The sequence below is a fragment of the Zonotrichia albicollis genome, chromosome 3 (assembly GCF_047830755.1).
Source record: "Zonotrichia albicollis isolate bZonAlb1 chromosome 3, bZonAlb1.hap1, whole genome shotgun sequence".
NCBI classification, from domain to species: Eukaryota; Metazoa; Chordata; class Aves; order Passeriformes; family Passerellidae; genus Zonotrichia; species Zonotrichia albicollis.
Window position 1 is genome coordinate 46,634,625 of NC_133821.1, and position 21,763 is coordinate 46,656,387.

General features: G+C 41.2%; 3 protein-coding genes across 6 annotated transcripts in view; 2 read left to right on the plus strand and 1 right to left on the minus strand.

Moving 5' to 3' along the window:
- GPATCH11 (G-patch domain containing 11) overlaps window positions 1–4,699 on the plus strand; it is a 17,774-nt gene extending 13,075 nt beyond the window's left edge. The window contains exon 9 of the mRNA XM_005486524.4: window positions 1,747–4,699. The gene's annotated coding sequence lies outside the window, so the exon portion shown is untranslated. The remainder of the gene's footprint in view (window positions 1–1,746) is intronic.
- Window positions 1–18,164, minus strand: part of EIF2AK2 (eukaryotic translation initiation factor 2 alpha kinase 2) — a 24,760-nt gene extending 6,596 nt beyond the window's left edge. Inside the window, exons 1-16 of one of the 4 annotated variants that reach the window (XM_074537304.1) lie at window positions 17,234–18,164; window positions 16,455–16,576; window positions 16,061–16,351; window positions 15,920–15,982; window positions 15,443–15,667; window positions 14,346–14,472; window positions 10,838–10,952; window positions 9,536–9,714; window positions 8,552–8,654; window positions 6,816–6,877; window positions 5,923–6,013; window positions 5,452–5,486; window positions 5,150–5,284; window positions 4,606–4,725; window positions 3,414–3,521; window positions 1,602–1,794 (exon numbers count right to left, since the gene is read on the minus strand). In XM_074537304.1, coding sequence (XP_074393405.1) covers window positions 1,602–1,794; window positions 3,414–3,521; window positions 4,606–4,725; window positions 5,150–5,284; window positions 5,452–5,486; window positions 5,923–6,013; window positions 6,816–6,877; window positions 8,552–8,654; window positions 9,536–9,714; window positions 10,838–10,952; window positions 14,346–14,472; window positions 15,443–15,494 — 1,320 coding nt within the window. In that variant the 5' untranslated portion in view covers window positions 15,495–15,667; window positions 15,920–15,982; window positions 16,061–16,351; window positions 16,455–16,576; window positions 17,234–18,164. Of the gene's footprint in view, window positions 1–1,601; window positions 1,795–3,413; window positions 3,522–4,605; window positions 4,726–5,149; window positions 5,285–5,451; window positions 5,487–5,922; window positions 6,014–6,815; window positions 6,878–8,551; window positions 8,655–9,535; window positions 9,715–10,837; window positions 10,953–14,345; window positions 14,473–14,998; window positions 15,349–15,442; window positions 15,983–16,060; window positions 16,352–16,454; window positions 16,577–17,233 lie in introns of those variants that run through there. The other 3 variants (XM_074537303.1, XM_074537302.1, XM_074537305.1) reach the window with 3 other exon arrangements.
- Window positions 18,105–20,470, plus strand: NANP (N-acetylneuraminic acid phosphatase). The gene is made up of 2 exons (XM_005486521.4): window positions 18,105–18,367; window positions 18,539–20,470. The coding sequence occupies exons 1-2, from the start codon at window positions 18,278–18,280 to the stop codon at window positions 19,232–19,234; spliced, it is 786 nt and encodes a 261-aa protein (XP_005486578.1). The 5' UTR covers window positions 18,105–18,277; the 3' UTR covers window positions 19,235–20,470.
- The last annotated feature ends 1,293 nt before the right edge of the window (window positions 20,471–21,763 follow it).

Below are 21,763 nucleotides of genomic sequence, written 5' to 3' on the forward strand. Positions count from 1 at the left end.
ACTAGCTCAGTCATAGCCCTGCCATGTTTTAACGGCTCTTCAAATACATTGTGCATATTACAGTCTATATCCCAAAGGGCTTTTCACTCTTCAATCCTACACAGAACTTGATACACTTAGGCAAAGCATTTAGTCTTACATGGAATTCCACTCTAATCAGAGTTTCTCCTAGGCACAGAAGGATCATGTGTACTAAATGAAATGCAGAGTTAAGGCTTACTACATGTATCTCAGAGTATCATGTTCACATTAAACTTCCCCTTTTTAAATTTGACAGTGTCATGGCTTAACACAAGTTGGCAACTAAGCACCATGCAGTGTAATGGGAGGGAGAACCAAAAGTAAACTTGTAAGCTGTATTAAAAACAGTTTAGTAATAGAAGCAAAAGAAAAATTCAATAATAATGTAAATAATAACGATAATAAAAGGCTTTTAAAAACCAAAACAAGGAAAAACAAGTTATGCACAGTACAATTGCTCACCACCCACTGACTGATGCCAGATCCCCTTCCTGAGCCCAGATCAGCCCCTCTTCCATGTAAAAAAATAGTATTTTGACTTAAAATAAACACTACCTAGTAGCAACCAAAACATCAGTGTGTTATCAGCATTACTTATAATACTGAACCCAAAACACAGCACTGTACCACCTACTGGGATTAACTGTATCCTAGCCTGCCACAGGGGAAGGGGAAGTGAGCAAGCAGCACATGGATACAGTAGGAGCATTAAATGGGAGAACAGAACTCCTGATCGACCACAGCCTCATCCCTACCTCAGCTTGTAGAGCATGAGACTCCTAATCTCAGGGTCAAGGGTTTGAACCCCATGTTGAGCATCAAATATGGCCAGGGTGTGTAGGGGGATCAAGTGAGGCACTTGTGGGTACACTGGAGCTGCCTGCTGTAAAGGGACTTCAGTCCCAGCTGTGAAGGTCTCTGGTGGTGGGAATTTGCCAGAGTGGCTCCTGAGTGGTCAGGCAGGGAAGTTAACTTAACCCTAGGAATGCCACCACACTAATGATTTTTTTCACTAAATGAATGATTTAAAACTCTGTAAGCAACATTATAGCTTCCATCCTGAAGCCATTAAGGCTTTGTCCCTTAGAATCTTTATACTGAAATAAAATCATCTTATGACTCTGCATATCTAGAGACTGAAAGTTTATCCAAAACTGTAGCACTCAAACATTTGTATGCATAGAAAAGTAACTAGAGGATGTTGTTTTCCAACACAGCACTTATTAGGATAGATAAACTACCCCTTTACAAAATGGCAAGAGCCACTTTCTAGACTCAACTTTGCTTTTTCCAATAGGCAGACTTGTGACCCAGTAACACACTGAAAATGCCTGTTAGCTAATGACTACTGATTCTTTGAACTATTGTATTCTGAGATCTTCCAAGTTCATCTGATTTTGGGATGAGGTTCAGCCAACTGCTGAAAGAGAATCAGTCACTAGCAATAACCAAAGAAGCACACGAGGGTACATAACAGAGTAAGCCAAGACTATAAACAATTTAACATTCTCTGCAATTTCAGTAAGTATACTGCCTTTAACTTTTTGGGGTTTTTTTCTTTATTTACCTATGCTACATACCTTGAGGTCTCGATGAATTAACTCTTCAGAATGAATACATTGCACTCCTTTCGCTATTTGTAAAAATTTGTTTTGTGCCATTTCATGATACTTTCGGTCTTTGCTATTTTTTATAACCCAGTCTTCCAATGTCCCTTGTTCACAGAATTCCATTTGGATGAAAAGACAGTAAATTTCTTGGTCTGAATTCTGGCTTCAAAAGAAAATTACATACAATATTGAAATTGACAAGATACAATTCCCCCCAAGTCATCTTCAAGAGCCCTTTTTGCTAACAATTATTTTTTGGAGTTACCTAAAACACAGTCTGCAAGTCCCTTAATTTTAAGAAAAATCCTACAGCAATTTGCATTAAATAAAAAGGACTGCAACTCAAAGAATCTCTGCTCAGTTGCTACATATTCCTGGAATATTTCTGAAGTTTTGGTTGCTTTCTAGTTTCACACTGGTGGTTTTCTGAATGCCCAAGTTCCATTTCCCTCATACCTAGAAGTATGTCCTATCTAGGAAGAAATACCATTGTCCTTGGCTCCACCTTGTAGGACCTGGTGGAAGACCCTGACATGTTTCTGCTGAAGTGATCAGCCTTCCTATCCTGCCCAGAATGGTCATGTTCTTTCCAGCTCTGTCCTGTCAAGCAGGTAATTGCTCTGCTAGTCACAGGAACCCTTCTGAGGACTAGAAATCTAGATGAAATATATTCAATACAATATTCAATGAAATATATTCATCTGGCAGCCTCACACATTCCAGAGAAGCCCATAAGATAGGCTGAGGCTGGAGATGGTGAGAGGAAGGAAAATACAAAGAGAAGCATGCACTGGTTTTTCCCTACATATGCTGTGTGATGAGTGCCCTTGGATAAAGCTGCTCAAAACACTTAAAGAACAAGCATTAAATGGCTTGGGACTCTGCAGGCTTGAGGTCACAAATTCCAGTCTGGGTTCTTGGCTTTGGGGACTTTTTGTTCTTTTACTCCGTAACTGTTTAATGTAAAATATATACATTATATTGAGGCTCCAAGGTATGAGGATCCAAGGTATTAATAGTTCTGTTTTGACATACTTTTTTCTGCCATTTTACTGCTCACTTAATGAGCAAAATAATGGAGAGGTATCACACCAACCATAATTTTGAATCCATTAATATTTTATGGCTCTAAGTAAGTATGGCAGCCCATGTGAAGAGTATGAATTCACAGCTAGTAAAAAAAGCTTACCACAAAATCTTGGAAAAGTTAATAGTTTAACTTAGAAGTAAAACTCTCACCACTGGTTTACCAGAAGTCTCAGTGTCAAAAGGCTACCTCTAAATTCAAGAGCATTTCATTTTGTATTCCTTTCCTAAACAATCAAAATCGCTGTTTCAAGCATCATGGTTAAAATACTAACTTAGGGAAATAATTAAATCTATGATAGCTACTGGCTGACCAGTACTTATTATAAAAAGGAAACTTCTGATCAGGAATTTGGTACCCAAGTGACAGACAATTTTTTCTGTTGTTAATTCTTGCTCCACATTTTGAGTTCTGCATTCTTACTCTCCTCTGTAAATTCATTATGTTCCATATATCAAGAGAGGAGTGAAATATAAAATTATATAATGTACCTTACTAATCAAGGAAAAGAAGATGTAAATATACTTAATGACACACAACCTGCTGCTGGAAATACTGTGCCCTTTCTCTAGCAGTATGATTGCACATGTGTGCGTTTATATTTTTAAAATAATTGATAACCAATTATGAATAGCATGAAGTTCACTACAGCTGTGAAGAAAGTTTGTGAATGCAAACTATTATTTTGTAGTTACCTTGGGCCTGAGCCCTTGATACGGTCGTACCCTCTCCAGCTGCAATGATAGCGCACTATGTTCTCATGTGAAAGTCTTGCCAGCCCTCGTGCTTCACGCTCCACTTTCCTATCAGGAGGGGGGAAAGAATTTAAAAAAAAAGGCATTTCCCTATTACAATGTAACACAAAGTTAAATAAAAGACAGGGTATCAAGTAGCAGGATACAGATAGTTTTAGATTAATTTCGAAACAAAGCATATTATTCGCCTTCATATACGTTCACAGGCCAAACTAAAGTTACAAATCTGATGGGTTGTCTTCCATCTGCTCAGTTATTCGAAGTGCAAAAACTGGTTTAATCCCATTAGGAATTAAATCCCCACTCAAAAAAAGCTGAAAAAGCAGGTAGCTGCAAACCTGCCAGCAACGCAGCAGTCATTACTTGAAGAATCAGTAGAAGGTTCTCAGTATAGTTCTCAGGATAGCAATGCCAATGAAAATAACATGTATTTGCAAACAAGACAAGAATCCAAAAGGAAATGTACATATTACACAATTCAAGGGACAAGTATCTCCAACAATTAAAAACCTTTTCAATAGATAACCTAAAAGAAATTAATGTTTTCAATCACTGATAAAATACTCCACTAGGTAAGAGAAAATTACTTTTTAAAAAAAAATTAAGATCATCTTTCTCTGTTGAGATTTATAAAAGATAAGCAACACAGCATGAGTGTAATGACTACGTGGGTCAGGTATAAAGCATTTTCCCACTACAAAATTTATTACTTGGATTTTTTTCTATTTTCCATAATTATAGTTATTTTACATTACTGATATGAAAATTTTCCATGTAGCCTGTCAAAAGTAACAGGACTGCTTTCAATGTTTTAATAATCATCAGGTTTTCTCCAAACACATTTTGCAATATTAGCAACCAGAGCACTACTGTGTTCAGGGAAAAGAGAACTTAACATACCTACATTTTTACAGCTCCAGGAAAAATTAACCCATTACATGCAAAAATTAACAAAGGTTCAGGACCACTTTCAGCTTCACTTGGAAATAAAGAAAACAGTTCAATAGAAATGACAGATCATTAATAATAAAAATCACCTAAATGCTTCTAGTATTGTTAAAGAGAGAAAATAAAGTAATAAAGTCTTGATTAAAGTTGTCCTAGAAGACAGAAGTAAACATTCAGTACATACTCTGTGTATTCAACTCGTTTGATTGCATAGGTTGTCTTATCACACTTCGATGTTGCCTTGAAAACATTCCCAAAACCACCAGCACCAATATGCTGTATTTTTTCAAAAAGTTCAAGAAATCTTTAAAAACAAATAAAAAAAGGAAAACCACACTTAATTATACTTAATTTTCAATTAAGAATATCAAAATAATCTTGACAGATTTAATACATCTACTGCAATTTCATTCTACAGTCATCATTTGACCAACCTACAGGTCTAAATCACAACCTTGGGGATTAAAACAACAAGGGAAACTGACCCTTCCAGGCCTGTCAGGTAACCACCCTCACATGAATGACATTTAGTTGTGAGCTTTAAATACCATTGCTTGTCAATTTCTATGCTAGATTTGAAATTTCCAGGAAAAAAATCTAATATCAATATTCTTTGAAAGTTCTTTTCACAGCAGTATTTTCCCTCCTTCTGCCAAAAATAAAGAAGCAAATATAGAGTCATACATACAGTTATTGTCTTACAAATATTACTTTAAAAAAATCCTTACGTTTTATTGACAGTGCATGGACTCCCATTCTCTTTTCCAGTATTTGTGTCCACATCTGGCAAACCTCCACTGGAATCCAACATATTTTTTTCCTCTTCCTTGTTTCTTACAATAGCAAAATTAGCTGCCAATTTTCTTTAACAAGGATAAAAGCAAAATCTATAATGAGCCATTTTTCTAACACATGATGAGAAAAGAAATATACCCCCCAAGAATAGCATTTCTTTACTAGAGATAGAAAAAATAAAGTTATTTAAGGTATATATTGTTTAGAGGAGATAGCAATCTAAAAGTAAACATACCTTTTGGTCTCCGAGACAGACCTTTGTGCATTTCTCTACATGGAAAACAGAAAAAAAAGCCTGACTGAGGTGTCCTGAATATTTTCACTGCAGCCTGTTTAAAACACGTCTGATAATGTATCTAGGAATTGCCTATAAACATGATCATACCCTATGTAAACAATGTCATAAGAATGAATCTTAGCTCAGTGTTTTTCACATATGCCATGCATAACATTATCATTGCAAAAAATGAGCTCAGTTTGACCCTCTTCTTGGGACTACTGGCATTTGTTAAACACTACCTAAATTTGAACCACAATACAGAAGGAAATGACTATGGTTACCACTACTGAACGTTCTTAGGAAAAATGCGTGTATTTTCTAATGATTAGTGGATAAATGAACAAACTGATGTTACACTCTGACAAGAAGCATGCCCTATTCAGGGTCTAAAATGTAATTATGAGGAAGACCATTTTCATACTGTACCTGAGAAGGTGAAGGCTTTTCACATACTGCCATGTCCTTCATTTTTTCTTCCAACTTTGCAGATGAGTCAGCAAAGCGAACGGTGTTTTTACTGAAAAATAATGGACTATTTTTAGGTGAAAATAACACAATAATAAATAAAATTATTATCACAAGAAAAGAAGTACCAAAAAATCCCAGTTTTTAAAGCAAAACCTGAAAAGGTACTAACAATCGTAACTGATTTAAACTACAAAACGTCTTCCTTGAAAGCTATTAAATAACAACACTTTGTAATATTCTCCTTTATTTCTATTATAAAATGAGTCTATGATATCTAGAAGATAGAAAAATGTAAAAGTGGTAGTGGCACTGCAGGTAAACTGCTGGTTTTTAAATCACATCTCAAACTTAATGTATGTTCAGTTTCTTTTGCTAAGCAAATTTTTCCCTTTGGTGGAAATGAAGATTCATGTAGAATGAAAAAAGGGGAAAAAACTCTAGAAAAATGGGAGAGAAGAAAACAGAATGTGGAGCACAGGAGAGTACTGAAATTGAATTACACTGAATTCACAAGTGTCTCAATAGAAAAATAAGTGTTAAAATGGCATGAAATAGTGCTATTGAATGAGGTAGGGCAATCCATTTATATCACCAAAAAAATACTTCTGAAAGAGCTACTAAAATGTGAACAAATCAGAAAGCTCTAAACTTACTATAAGCTATCCCATACAGTCTCACATAAAACTGCACAAGTAGAACAAACTTTGCTCTGAAGTTTAAGGAACAGAAGTTAAAATTAGATTGCTTTATACTGCAATAAAGCAATAAAATGATATATTTTATTTAGAATTAGAGCACATTACCCTCTAAGATTACTAAATATTATCACATTAGCAGTGAACCCAACTTACTCTGAGTCAGACTCAGCTGACACTTGAGAGGAATTGCTGTTATTAGCTCTTTTGAGTTCCCACTGGAAAAAAAAAAAGCCATGTTTAACAAAATCACATAAACAAACCTTTAGAGCAAAAGATGCCATCCAGAGAGGCCAGAGGGAAGATTACAGGGTCCTAAGAGCAAGTTGGTAACTGCACTAAACATTCTAAGCCCTGCAGAAGAAAGGCACTTGCCCAATTTCCACTCAGAGAAAGGAAAAACACAGGACCCTGCCACAGTGAGCATAGTATACAGACACATTTACAAAAGTAGAGTCTGGATTCTATTCAAAACCAGGATAAGAGCGAGAGTTATGAAAAGCAAATATCTTTGTTGTTTGCATGTGCAACTGCTGTGTGGAAAATTAGATGTATGTAAGCTTTGATATATGTAATCAGCAGAACTGAAATCTGAGTTAGTACAAATGGACAGTCAATGTCCTCAGCATGAAAACACTGCAAAACTCCTAACTAAATAGGGGTTGAATTAAAAAAAACTTATCCCAAATACTTAACAGAGGTTCTTCCCCTTCCTCCCACTACCTATAAGATCATTAAAGTAACAATAAAAGCAACAACTACAATGGATATAGACCATCACCTCACAAAAAGTAAACTACTATTTTTTTATGTTTCCTGGTATTCCATCAGAGTATTGTGGACACAAAAACATAGGGTTTATGTTTAAATGAGAACAAACAAACCCCTTTTTTAAATACAGGGGTACTGGACCTTTACTACTTTTTGCCAGATTACATTTTGTTTGTTACGCAGACATCACTGAGAATTATTAAAAATTAAAACCAAACCAAAACAATCCAATCTAAATTTAGACTATATGGTATACAAGTTCTGTTTGAGGTAATAAATTTCAGACTTCAATGAAGTTAAAAAGATCCATGGGTTTGCAATCAAGGAAGATATTAAGAGAGGCTCCTAGATCTCATAAATAGGATGTTAATTAATTACATGGTTGACTTAAAAACAACTCTAAAAACATTGAAAATTCACAGTAACAGCCAAATAATTTTAGAAGTACTTAAAAGTGAAAAAGGCTTCTTTCCTGCCCTATACTGCCATTCTTCTCTTTAAACTACCCTCCATTTAATTAGTTCATATGTTCTGTACATTTCAGAAGAGGGTTTGGATCATTATTAGAATTCTGATCGTTTTTTGCACATGTGGAAATAACAGCTGCCAACATGAAGACAACAGCTCTGCTCTCCAGAGGATGGTGTCAGCAATTATTTCATAGGACTGTGCCCTGGAACACTACAGAAGGCAGGTCCTGTTGATTCTCACTCCTGCTTTTGCCTCTCACATTACACAATAGATTTTTGATCCAACAGAAGACAGTAAAAGAAGTATGTTCATAGTCTGCCAGCTCAACAACACTTCTCACAGAAGACAATGAGTTGGAATTTTAAAATTTTTAAAACGTGTGCATCCTTGAATGACAACATATCAGACCTATTCTGAACACAGAGATATCAATTGTTAGCAGTTTGGTTTTTTTAATCCAGAATGCAGAAGCACAACATAAATTCTACTAACAGTAGCCCAACCAACACACTAAAATATGGATTGCTTCATTCTTCAATGGAATCCATGAAATATGCTTTTAAATACAATAAAGAAATTGGTTCAAAGATTTAAACTTCTGTGATAAGGCTAAATATAGCACATACTGTCACAGAGCTTTCCTTATTTACCTTCTCATATGCTTCCTTTGCAGCAGCTTTTTTTGCAGCAGCTATGGTAGGTCCAGTGCCCTTTCCATACAATTGACCCCTAATTGTACAGCTAACAGAATACCTGTAAAATACAACAGGGAATCGAGTCTTATATCCCATATAACAAGTCTCAATGTAATGATTTTTAAACACTACAATCAAGCGACATTATAGAATGGAAATCTGAAGTATACATCTTCAGGGCAGCATTTTCAATATACATTTAATCTAGTTAATAATGGTAGGTAACTAATTTGTTGTGCCTTAAAGATAACTCAGTGGAGAGCAGCACTGCAGAAGGGCACCTGTGGATCCTGGTCACTGGCCAGTTGAACCTGAGCCAGCAGTGCCCTGGCAGCCAGGAGGGCCAGCCCTGTCCTGGGGACATCAGGCACAGCATCACCAGCAGGGCAAGGGAGGGGATTGTGCTGCTCTGCTCTGAGCTGGGGTGGCCTCATCTCAAGTCCTGTGTGCAGTTTTGGGTGCCATAATATAAAAATGACATTAAGCTATTGGGGATTGTTCAAAGGACAGCAACAAAGATGGTGAAGGGCCTGTGATGAGAAGCAGCTGAGGTCACTGGGTCTGTTCAGCCTGGAGGAGTTTGAGGGCAGAGCTCACTGCAGTTACAGCTTCCTTGTGAGGGGAACAGGAAGGGCAGGCACTGATCTCTGCTCTGTGGTGACAGGACTCAAAGAGAGAGCATGAAGCTGAATTAGGATAAGTTTAGGTCAGATATCAGGAAAAGATTCTTCACCCAGAGGATGCCTGGGCACTGGAACAGCTCCCCAGGGAAGTGGTCACAGCACCAGCCTGGCAGAGCTCAAGAAGCTTTTGGATAATGCTCTCAGGCAGATGGTGTGACTCCTAAAGATTCAGCTAACATGACCAAGGATTATTAATGGTAGCATTAGTAAACACAAAAAGTATTAGAAGGAAGCAGGAAAGTAAATTATAGCTTACGTGGGAGCATGGGGATCTCCAGTACGATTTTGGGTAGTATAACCAACTGTGTAACCTGTCCTTTGTGAAATACTGTTTAACAGGCAGACATAATTCTTGTCTGGCGCAGGTGATGAGGTTGTTGAGGTTGTTTGAGCTGTTGTTAAATCTGCAGCTGCCATATTTGATGAACTCTTCTCCTATAAAACAAACAAAACAGGTAACTTGAAAACTTAAGTTTAAAAATACATTAAGATAAACAGTGCACAAGAACTAATATAGCTGCAAGGTTTGTCCACATTTCAAAACACTCTTAAGAAATCCCAAGTTTCCAGTAAGAGTCCTTTGTGGCAAAGGACTGACATCCCAAGCACAATTATTACATTTTGAATAAATGTAAAAGCGGCTTTCCAAATACTACACTTCTGCCTTTAACAACCTCTCACCATGCCTCATCCCTTTTAGGAAAATATAGGGAACAAGCTGTGAAGAAGGGATGGCAGCAGGATGCTGCTGATGCTCCCATTTAGCAAGGGCTGCAAATGCTCCTGTGCATGTACAAGAGGGGAAAGCAGGACTTTTCAGCTGCCTCATGATTAGTCAACATCAGTAACATATCAGCAGACAGACATGCAGCCAGCAATTGTGTTAAAGTAATGACAGGACACAATAAAAGCCATATAGAAATAGGGAAGAAAATATTTCATTCAAAAGGTGCTAAGAAGTATTCAGAGTTGGAAAGAAAAATAGAGCATGGCAAATAAAGAAGGGAAAACACTTGGCAGAAAACTAAGGAGCAAAATTCAAACCTAGACTTAATCAAGGAAGGAGAAAGTATATAACTACCTATACTGTAAAGAATATAATGAAAAGGAAAAAAGATTAATTAGAACAATTAATTAATTAAACAAAGCAAGAAATTTCATTAGCAGAGTGGCAACAGACACGCTGAGTAATGCCCTGCAAATGTTTTGCAGATATTGAATCATAGAACAGTTGTCAAGATATAAAAGGACAATTGCCCACTTTGGATACACCAAGGCAGCTTAACAAAGGCAAATACATTTCCTTATCCTCCTATAACAGCAGAGGATGAAACACAGTACTAGATATCAACCCTATTGGAAAAAAATAAGGAAAACAATTCACTGATAAAAAGTTGAAAAATGAATAAGACAGAAACAAAGACAACTTGAATAATTAGAAACTGTTTTAAATTAAACAACGTTATCAAAAATCTACTTTCAGATATGCAACATTTACTACATTACATGTGATGTACGCTGCTTAATAACCCCCAAAACAATCCTACTGTTTACTCACCTCTTCCTCAATCTTTTTCCATGCTTTTTTTGCTGCTACTTCTTTTGCTGCTTTTATACTTTTACCAGTGCCACTACCATATTCCTCACCTTTTACTATGACAACAACTGTGAACCTGCAATGAAGAAAACTTGTCTGAAACATTGCTACATTTTTCTCACATATATACTTTAATAATCTTATCAGATTAAACTTTGGGTTTATTATCTACAAAGCACTATAGGATAACTATGAGAAGTACTGAAGCATTAATGTGTTTTTCTTATATCAAACCAATAATTATCATAATTCTTTAGTATAAATACTTTTAAATTTTTCCTCTCTAGTCACAAATACATTCACTTTATTAGTTCCAACAGTACTTTTAACTGCTTTCTTAAATCAAAATAATTTCATTTTTAAGAGCATAAGAATGGATGAGGTCAGCATTGTTACAAGCAAGGTCGTGAAGCCCTAACAACAGGACACCTCTCAGTAGTGTGACGCTACACAGAGGAAAGAGTAGCTAATTTTGGTTTCATGAAACCAGATGTGACATTACACTCACCTTTAGTACCCTGTGATGTAAACTGCTTAATAAGAGCAAAAAAAATGTCTGGTGCTTGTGAGAGATTAATTTATAGGCAGTCAAAAAAAACCCCACCAAAATAAAACAAAACATTACCAACAAACAAACATAAGCCCCAGTCCTGCCTTTCTGTGCTCAATTGCTGAGCCCTTCCCTCTCTGTGCATGTCCTGCTTTCCATACAGCAACTCCTGCATTCCACAACTGTGCATGTCCTGCTTCCCATACAGCAACTCCATGAGTCAGAATGGGAATGTGATGCAGCTCAGGACTGAATCTGGCTGGGATGGGGTTAACTTTCTTCAGGGCAGCCAGACTGGAACTAACACAGGGTTAATGTTTTACCTACTGCTGAGTAGTGCTTGCTCAGCACCAAAGTTGTTTTCTTTTTCCCACTCTGGCCTTCAGGAAGCAGAGGAATGGTAGGTGTGAAGCTGGGAAGAGACACAACAAAGGCAGGTGGCCAGAGGGATAGTCCATGCCATATGGCATGTCACTCAGCAATAAAAGCTGGGAGATGAAGGAAGAGGGGATACCCATGGCTACGGTGTTTACCTTCCCAAGTACACACTAGACATGATGAAGCCCCACTTTCTTGGGAACATCTGCCAGCTGATGGGAAGGAGTAGCCAACTTCCTTATTTTGCTTTGGTTGCACATCCAGTTATGCTTTGTCTATTAAACTGTCTTTATCTCAATCCACAAGTTTCTTCTGCCTTTCACCTTTCTGATTGTCTCCCTCTCCCACTGGGAGAAAGTGAGTAGGTAGCTGGGGGTTTCACTGCCTCCTGGGGTCAACCCACCACTGCGCCCTAATAACGAATACTTGGATGTCACACAAATCAGTTCTTACAGATCTGACTTGTCCTGTAGCTGCAAATCCCCTAATGTTTCTGATACTGCCTTTGCAACAGAGGAGAAAAGAACAACTGGATTTCTGCCTGTGGCAGCAGCACATACTTGCACCAAGTTAAAGTGACCATTAGAGCCTCAGAGCACCTCTGTGCTTCAGATTGCAGCAGAGTGTGTAAGTGCTGACAGCCAACAAGGTGGATTCACACAGTCATGGCATAGCACCATGAGCTCCTCTGTGGGAAAATTGGTCTCAAATAGTGTAGTGACTTTAGGAACTCACTTTTTTCCTTATTCCAACCTCATTCTCCACTTCCTTTTAATGAAATGTTTGGGCGGAAAACAATGGAGATGCAGAATGAAGTGCTCACTCTCATTGTGTAAGCAAGGTTAACAAAAAATCTTAAGGAGGCAAATAGTAGGAAAAGGCACCCCCATAGTGTGCCATATCCTCTACACATAGGAAACAACAAAGAGAAAGCAAAACATGTAAGAAAGGTTCTTCTTCAGGAAGGAGTTTATCAGCCAACCCATACCTAAGTACTGAATACTACACACATTCAGCTATGACACTGCATCAAAATACACCATTTATTTAAGCATCCTGATGAAATCTGCAGTGAATCTCCATGACCAAGCTGAGGACTACCTGCAGGAGCGATACATGAATTGGTCATAAGTGCAGAGTCATTCACCAAGGCAATAAGCAATTCCAAAGCTTGACAGGTTTAGTGGCCTAACTGTCCACTCTCTGCATTCCCAGACCACAAAAGCTCAGGACTGAGCCACCCTGGTCTCCTTTAACCTTCTTACATTGTGTTCATCACTGGCCCTGTCAGACCCAGTACTGGAAGCAGCCTCAGCACCAGAACCATGATAGGATGGGAGGTATCTCTGCATCATGCCTCGGACAGCTGCAAGGCGACAGATGAGATGGAACAGCACAGCAGAGTTAGGGAGCTAGCTCACAACCAGCAGTGGTCAATGCATCCAGAACTCCAGGAAAGAGCAGCATAGGGGGACTGAAGGTTTACAGCACACATCACTACAGCCAGACACTTTACACTGTATCCTTGGAATAGCCCAAGTTACCCAGCATTTTCCTAGATGTCACACAATGGGCTGAATTTCATTTGTGAATGTAGCAGAACACAGAGAAAAACAATGAAAAACCACAACAAATGGAATAAACAACTTGGAATGAACGTAAGTTCCGTCAGCCCCATGCCATCACTTTTGAAGAATTAAGATGTTGCTGTGTGATCACAGCTGTGGTCTTTACTGCAATAAGAGTTACTTTTTTGAATTACATGAGCTACATGGGCAAAAAAATAAGATAGCTATTAACATTTGAGATCCAAATAATATCTATTAATTTATTCTGAGATGTTAGACAGATTTAAGACTAAATCTGCATAGACAGTGCTATCTGACAACATGCAACATAGCAAGAGAAAAGTATTAATTATTAACATAAGCCTTGTCTTCATACAAACTAGCAAAAAAAATTTAAAAATCATGCAAGGAAATATTACAGATCTTGAGTATCTACAACCTTTGGCAAGGGAAAAAATGCACTGTATCAGTGTTAAAAAATAAAATATATTCCATCACCTGTAATTGTCTCTAAAAGGGAAAGCAAAACTCCTTAAGCAAAACATCCTCTTCTTGTAAGAAATGTTAAAAAATATACTACACGTTAAATATGTTAGTATGAAATCAGTTAATACACCCAACCTTTTTGACTAGAAATCAACAATGCTTTGTAAACACTTTGCTTGGGTTACTTTGCTGTAACCCAATCCACCTTCTGAGAGGAGATGCATAATATACAATACAGTTACTAGTAAGTAACAGGTGCCTTGCTGATACTTTCTGAAAAAGAGCCATCACCCTTGAAATAAGTTTTCTCCTTAAACTGTATCACATGATGTCTTCCCCATGCACCTGCCATTCAATTCATTGTTTCAACCAGCTTTCCCACTACACATGCACTTTCAGCAAATCAATATTTGTGACTGCAAGCTTTACACAGTTTGCTCATTGCAGGAAAAGCCCCGCCCGTTATTGACAGGCAGAGGGAACTTACTCAGGATCATGAGGTGGGCCCCTTTTGGCGACGAGTTCATAAGCCACTGTATAATTATTTTTTTGACCGTAAGAGTTGACCTTCCCCATATACTCACGATCCATTTTGACACAATCTTCAATAGAGGCTGCAAAGTAACATTCAGAGATTTGTCTGTTGCTCTAAACATGGAATAAAGGCAGCCCTAATCCTGGTAGGTCACTGCTGAGACATAAAATAGAAAATTGGTGCCAGTAACAAAGTTCATGGGAAACTGATTCGAATTTCTAATTTAAATGATTGGTCTGCAAGTGTTTTGGAACTGATTGCTTGGAATAAGGGTTTTAGAAAGCAGAGTGGAGAATTCAGTGATTAGAGAAGATTCCTGAGCAGATTCCTTGACAGAAAAAGATGGAATCATTTACTGCCTTATGTGGGAGGAAAATAAACAGTAACGTTTCCCCAGAATTAGAATCGATTCCTGCAGAAGAGAACCCGACGGCACTTAACACATCCCTTCGAGCAGCGGTGACGCCAGGCGTAGCCGCACGGACCAAAGATGACCCCGGGCTGCCGTCACCGAGCGCGGCGGGCCAGGCCTCCGCAGCCGGGCTGCGGGCACCCCATCCCGCAGGGACCCTGCCCTTCCTCCCGCGCCCCCGCCCCGCCGGTACCTCCGAGCCGCTGCCGACGCTCCGGGACCCGCGGACGCTCCTGCAGCCGACCCGGCCCGGCGCGTAGACCCCACCCACTTTCGTTTCCCGCAGCGCCGGCCCGCGTTAGAACGAAAACGAAACCGAAAGGGAGGCGAGGGCGGGAGAGCCCCGCAGGGAGCAGGGCGGCGCTGCGCTGAGGCCGCGGGGAGCCGCGCCCGGCCCGGCACAAGGAGCGGCGCCTCCGCCGCCGGCGCTCTGCCCGCGCTCCTGAACTTCCGGGGAACCGGGGCTCCGAGGCAGGGGAGCGGCTTCGCAAACACCTGAGCCCCCGGCTTGGCCCTGACTCGCTGCGCCTTCTCCTGTTACAGTAACCACACCCTATAGTTCCGCAACATGGCCAGCGGAGTGCGCGCCCAAATACTTCCAAAGCCCTCAAGCCCAAGAACCCCCAGGGTTTTATACCCTCAGTCCCGCTCTTCCTTCTCGTCTTCTCCCGCCTTCCCGCTCTGTTCATCCATCGCACTGGCGTCGCCTTATCCAAAAGGTCGGCAGTCACCGGCTGTTACTCTCAGTTGTCCATCCACTTGGCTGCTGTCACCTGTCTTCATGTCCTTTGTTATCCCAAAGGCTGGGAATTCATGGCCTCTTGTCTCGAGCTCCAACCAGGAGCTCAATCTGCATTTCAATCTGCAGATTGCAGGCCAAGACACCTGTGTGAGAACTATTCCTCAACACATTGAGCTTGAACTATATCATGGGTATCACTCAACATGAATGAACTTCATAATAAATCTCTTACTGGGATAAAAGGAAAAAATCAGCCACCAAGTTAATAATATATTCTGTGGAAGTGGGAAACAAAAATCTCCAAGATGAGTTTTCAGGGGCTAGATGTAAAGGGTGGAGTAAATGACTTCCACTGTGCACACAGGTCACTACTCCTGATCATCCAGATTTGATCTCCACCCCCTGTCAGGTCTCTCTCCAGCAGAAGCCAGACAGCTGTAGAAAAGGAAAACAGCAGTAAGCCTTAGGTCTTCCTCAGTACAAGGAAACAACTTGGGCACCCAGGAAGCTCACCTGCTCTCTCATAGTGCTAACACAACCAAAAAGGAATCCATGGAGACACCAGTGGAGATGCAGGAAAAAACCATGAGAGAGTTCCAAATGTTGAACTCCTAAACATAATCATCTTGTAGCAAAAAAAGGAGCAATTCCTTGTTTAAAGATACCATACTGGCATTCTTACATTACCACTTCTAGGATGTGCACTCTCTTATGTTTCAGCTTGTCTCCTACTCAAGTTTCCAATGACTGTTCTTTTCCTGGTTCTCAGCTTCTGCTGAGAGGGATTTCCAGCCTCTAGTGAGCCTGCAGAACAAGGAACAAGAGAACAAGGAGAAAGTAACACACTTGCTGATAGATAAATGGTCCAAATGTTCTTTGAAAACACAAATATTTTATGTAAATGTACCTTTTTCTAAAAGTACACATAGGATCCAATGCTCACTGTTTGCGATGTAGGGCTGTCTGAAACAAATGCCATCTTCCTAAGTAGAATGCATCCTATTTTTAAGTCACTCTTCTGTGTAAATTCTGAAAAACAGTAATTCAGTAGGGGCACATAAAATCCACATGCCTAACACCTTTTCTGTCTTATCAAGCAAAACCAGCACATTTTATTAGAACCAGCTAGAGTAATTTTATTAAAACTCCTCTTATTGCCTTAACTACAGGATCCTTAGCTATTTCTGTTTCTTCTCAGAATCCACCTCTCTCCCTAAAGGCTTGTCTTCTGTAGTTTTACTTGCCATATGCGAAGCTTTTGGGCACAACTGCTTTGGCCTTGCATGTGACTCATGATAGAAGACTGTGTCTTCTGTCAGATAAGGAGATTGCTATCAAAGGTGTGGTTTTTTGAACTGAAAGTGACCTGGAGTGAACTTCCAGTTTTTTGGTAAAAGACAAAGTTTCTTCCAGCTTTGTGAATTGCAGTTAACGATTAATTTCTAATTGACATTAGCAGTATTAAACGCAAATCAAATTAAGAAAATTTGCTAGATGGCCGTTAAAAAATACCTTGTGTTTCTCAAAACATTATCAATGAACAAGACACTGTTAAACTTCAGCTTGGGGAAAATCATCAATTCCAAAACAGTCGTTGGTATATACACCTAAAAATCTTGTTCTATAACGCCATTCAGGTTTTCATTCAAATGCCTTTGAGATTCACTTGCTCTACAAAATATTCACCTTTGGAGTTTCAAATAATCCATTATTATATAGAGTCTCAAAATAGTGGAGTTACAGCGGAGTTATTGACTTTGGCTTTATTAGGAACACTTGCTGATGGATAATTCAATCCCCGTGCTGTGGCTGCTGCGCTCAGAGGTAACTGCAGGACACGCTCCAGAAGGTAACAGAGAAGCTGGGAAAGCCGAACTGAACCGAATCTTTTGCATACGCCTCCTCCTCCTCCTTCGTGCAGGTCCCCGTTCACGGAATGCTTCGGAGTGAAAACCTACAGACTTCGGCATCTTTAGGCGCCACGCTAGCACCCCATGCAGGGACCTGTGTGGTGCCGTTCCCTAAGGTGGGACAGGCTTCCCCAGCAGCAGCAGCCGCTGGCCCGGGGCTGGCACAGCCAAACTGCCGCCAACAGCCGGGAGCGGGCAGGCCTGCCCGGGTGGAAGCGCTGCAGGGGGAATTCTTGCACGGCAAAGCTGTTCCCTGGCAGCACCTCAACAGGTTATTTTCCAACCAGCTGCCAGCTGTCCCGTTGCCTCATCCAGAATGCATTCCTACACACAGGAAATAAACCGAAGCAAAACACCAAGCATAGAAACACACACCCCAAACACTGCGGCGCGGGCTCGCCCAGGGCACGCCCGGGGTGCCGCAGAGCCGCTCCTGCTGCCGGGCTCAGCCGCGGCCCTGCCCACGGCCCGCACGGCGAGGGGCGCGCCGCCCCCCCCAGCGGTAGCCGGGGTACGGGAGTTCCCGCGGCCTTTCTGCCCTGCCCAGCGCCACCCTCAGCCCACACGAGCTGCTGGGATTCGGGAGGCTGTCGTCATAGCCCATTCCAGAGCTCTGCATGCCTTCAGCCCTCCTTTTCTGGGGGGCGGGAGAGGCACCTGGCAGCGCCGTTTTGGCCCGGGCCCCGCCCCGCGGCCCTGACGTGAGGGGCGGGCCCGGGGCGGCCCCGCCGCGCTGTGCCCGGCACCGGCGGCTCTGCCGGCGGTCAGGGGCGCTCCCCTCCGCCGTCCGAGCGGGGCGGCTCTCGCGGGAGGCGGCGCCATGGGGCTGCACGGCGTCAAGGCGGTGTTCTTCGACCTGGACAACACGCTGATCGACACGGCCGCGGCGGGGCGGCGCGCCATCGAGGAGGTACTGCCCTCGTCCCCCTTCCCGCGGCCGCCGTGGCTCCCGGCCCGGCGGCGGTGCCGGTGCCGCGCGTGTCCCGCTCCCTCCCCCGCTGACACGCGGCCGGGCGCCGCTCCCGGGAGCGCGCCGCGCGGCCCCGCAGCGCCCTGACGCGCGCCCCCGCGTCCCTTGCAGGTGATAAGCGCCCTGCAGTCCAAGCACCACTACGGGGAGGGAGAGGCCCGCGCCGTCTGCGATAAGGTGCAGGCCAAGCTCCTCAAGGAGTGCCACGATCCCGCCAAGATGTGCATCACAGACCTGCGGATTTCGCACTGGGAGGAGGCGATCCAGGAGACCATCGGCGGGGAGGCGAACCGCGACCTGGCGGCCGAGTGCTATTACCTGTGGAAGACGACGCGGCTACAGCACCTGACGCTGGCCGAGGACACGCGGGCCATGCTGACCGAGCTGCGGAAAGGCCTCCGCCTGCTGCTCCTCACCAACGGCGAGCGGCAGACGCAGAGGGAGAAGATCGAGGCGTGCGCCTGCCAGCCCTACTTCGACGCCATCGTTGTGGGGGGAGAGCAGAAAGAGGAGAAACCGGCGGCATCCATATTCCATTACTGTTGCGATCTCCTGGGGGTGCAGCCCGCGGAGTGTGTGATGGTCGGTGACTCTCTAGATACAGATATTCAAGGAGGCCTGAATGCTGGCTTGAAAGCAACGGTCTGGTTAAACAAAGCAATGACTGCCCCAGTAGATACCTCCCCCGTACCTCATTATATTATTTCTTCTGTACTGGATCTTCCAGCAGTGTTACAGAAGATGGAGCACAACTCTAATGCTAAGTTAGAAACTGACCATATGGCTGGTAGCAATGAAGCACATTGATGATGGTTCCAGCATAGAGACCTGCTGAGCTGTTAGGTGACAGATGCTCTTTTTAAAAGTCTGACCCTAGGAGTTTGAACTCATCTATGGTCTCTTTCAAACAGCAGAGGGATGAATAAGAGCACAGTTGTCAGTGAAAACCAGACAGAAGCACACAACTATATTAATTTAAGTGATGGAAGTGCAGTTAATTTAAGCAACTGCCTCTGTCTGGAAATTATTTTGACAGACTGTTGCAGAAGTCTGTCTGTCTCTGACCTAAGCTGCCAGTCTCTTGTATTTATAGTGGAAAAGAAAATTTGAATGTTCTGAGCTTTCACATGCTTTGCTGACTCGTAAGCTCAGCAGAATCTTCAGTTCTGACCTTGTGTGCAGTGTGTAAGAGAAGGTGAGAAAGTAAGTGTGGTACAATCTGGTAAATCCTCACAACTGATCTACAGTTTATCTCAGGAACTGGAGTGAATTTCATTATTTCTCAGACTATTAGAAATGCTCTACCTTTGATTTTTTTTACAAGTTTTAGAATTTTTTTCGGACTTTGCAGTGGTTTTTCTATTATGGAACTTATATCTCTTGCCAAAAGTACTTAAAAGTACATTAAAAATTTGCTTTTTTATCGGGGACCATTTATCAGAGGGACTTGATGAATAAGCTTTTACTTTATATTATCTTGGTGCTTATGCAGATATGCAGTATACTTGTAATTCAGATTATGATTTTTGTTGAAATGGATAAAACAGGGATATTTTCAATAGTGCTACTGTACTGTCATACTCTTCAGAACTAATATCATTGTTCTGTCTGATTCTATCAGTGAATTTTGATCAGACTTTTTGGAGAAACTGTTCTTGGTCTCGCTCAGGTGTATGACTACTCAGATTGAACTATAGGATCAGTGGCTTTTCTGACTTTTAATGGCACTGCTATATAATCCCTCCTTACTCCAGTTTGCATGTGTAATTCATGTGATTTATTCTGAAGAAAATACAAGCTAATTGTCTGTAAATAGCTCTCATCACTCTCTTCCAGGAAACTGGAAAATTATGTCCTATGTATTACAGTACTGTCTACAACTTTATAAGGAATATGTGATATTTTCACTACATGTAGGAGATGACTCTCTAAAACAGTAAGGTTTCTCTTTCCCAGATCATGACATTAATTTATTTTTTTCTTTGCCTCATATTCTTACTACATAATGGGGAAATATTCTCATATTAAATGGAAATGTAAACACTTGTTGACAAGTCTGTGGTTTTCAAACCAATGTGCTATATATTCACCAGGATGAGTATCAGACCACATATGAGAAATCAAATTTTATATTTTAGAATAATTCCATGACAGATCTTTTGAGAACAGGAGTTTTAGGCTACTGGCAGAAGAGTCTCTGGTATGTGGGCAGCAATTAGAAGTACAGAAATCTACTATGAAATAGGTATGTAGACGAAATTCTATATACAAAAAGCATTCATGTCAAATTAAACAAAGGAACCTAAGTTAATGCAGTTAAGTCTTGCATAGGATGGCAGTCAGTTTAGAGGAGGCTGTTACTGGTTTGGGTTAAATTATTTGATAAGGAGTTTAGGTTGGATTAAAATATGTTGCTCCTACACTGAGGAGAGGGAAAAAAAGAAAAGAAATACTCACTAAATTTGGAACTCCTTTCCCAATTGTCCATTAGAAAAGGTGAAGCAGCCCGCATTCCTTGTCTTACCTGGCCAAGACTGCTGAGACATGAGGTCAAGGAAGAGTACAGAGACAGACCTCACCTATTCCTTTGAGGAACTGGGCATATACTGAAAGCAATCCAATTACAGTAACACAGTTACCTGAACCAGTGGCACTGACTTGTCACACCTTCTGAAGGAAGAGGGCTGAGTTAAGACATTGGTTTCCATTTGCAGAGCATGGAAGCAGTCACTGGTTTAGCTGATGAGCAAAGCGTTGCCCCTAACATTTCTTAGAACCAATGATTGAGACAAGAATAATAAAGATCATTGAGCCTGTCAGGGATACTGTGGAAAAATGGAAATGGATCCAAACGATTAGAGGGATCCCTGAAGTAACCTAACCATACCACCTAATACAAAAGCAACAACTTTGCTTACAACAGCATCCCAAAGGAGCTACAGGGTAACTGACTGCTCTGTTTGCACAGCAGCAGGGTAGTAGAACTTAGGTCAGAATAAGGTTTCTGATACAGCTGATATTTAAAATAACAAATACTAATAATTCACAAGTCTGTCCATGGGCTTGAAGGAGATATAGATCTATAGATATATATTACACCAGGTTACCATTTTTTAATCTAAGCTGAGGCTCATATTCTCTTGCCACTGCATCATGCTGAAGTGACATGCTGAGCCTGCTTGTTGTATAAAGGGTCTCTTGTTTTAGAAGAGACTGCTCTTTGTTTTGCACATGGCCAGCCATTTCTTTTCATGTCTGACTCTGAAAAAACACAGTAATTGCACACTCAGGTGACAGTGTGGTCTGTAGAGGCCACACCTGAGTATATTTTTCCAT

What these genes read in the sequence shown, in the direction of transcription:
- NANP (XM_005486521.4), top strand. Translation starts at nt 18,278, where the DNA reads ATGGGGCTGCACGGCGTCAAGGCGGTGTTCTTCGACCTGGACAACACG. An exon ending in GGCGGCGCGCCATCGAGGAG is followed by an intron (nt 18,368 to 18,538) that starts GTACTGCCCTCG and finishes CGTCCCTTGCAG; the next exon opens with GTGATAAGCGCCCTGCAGTC.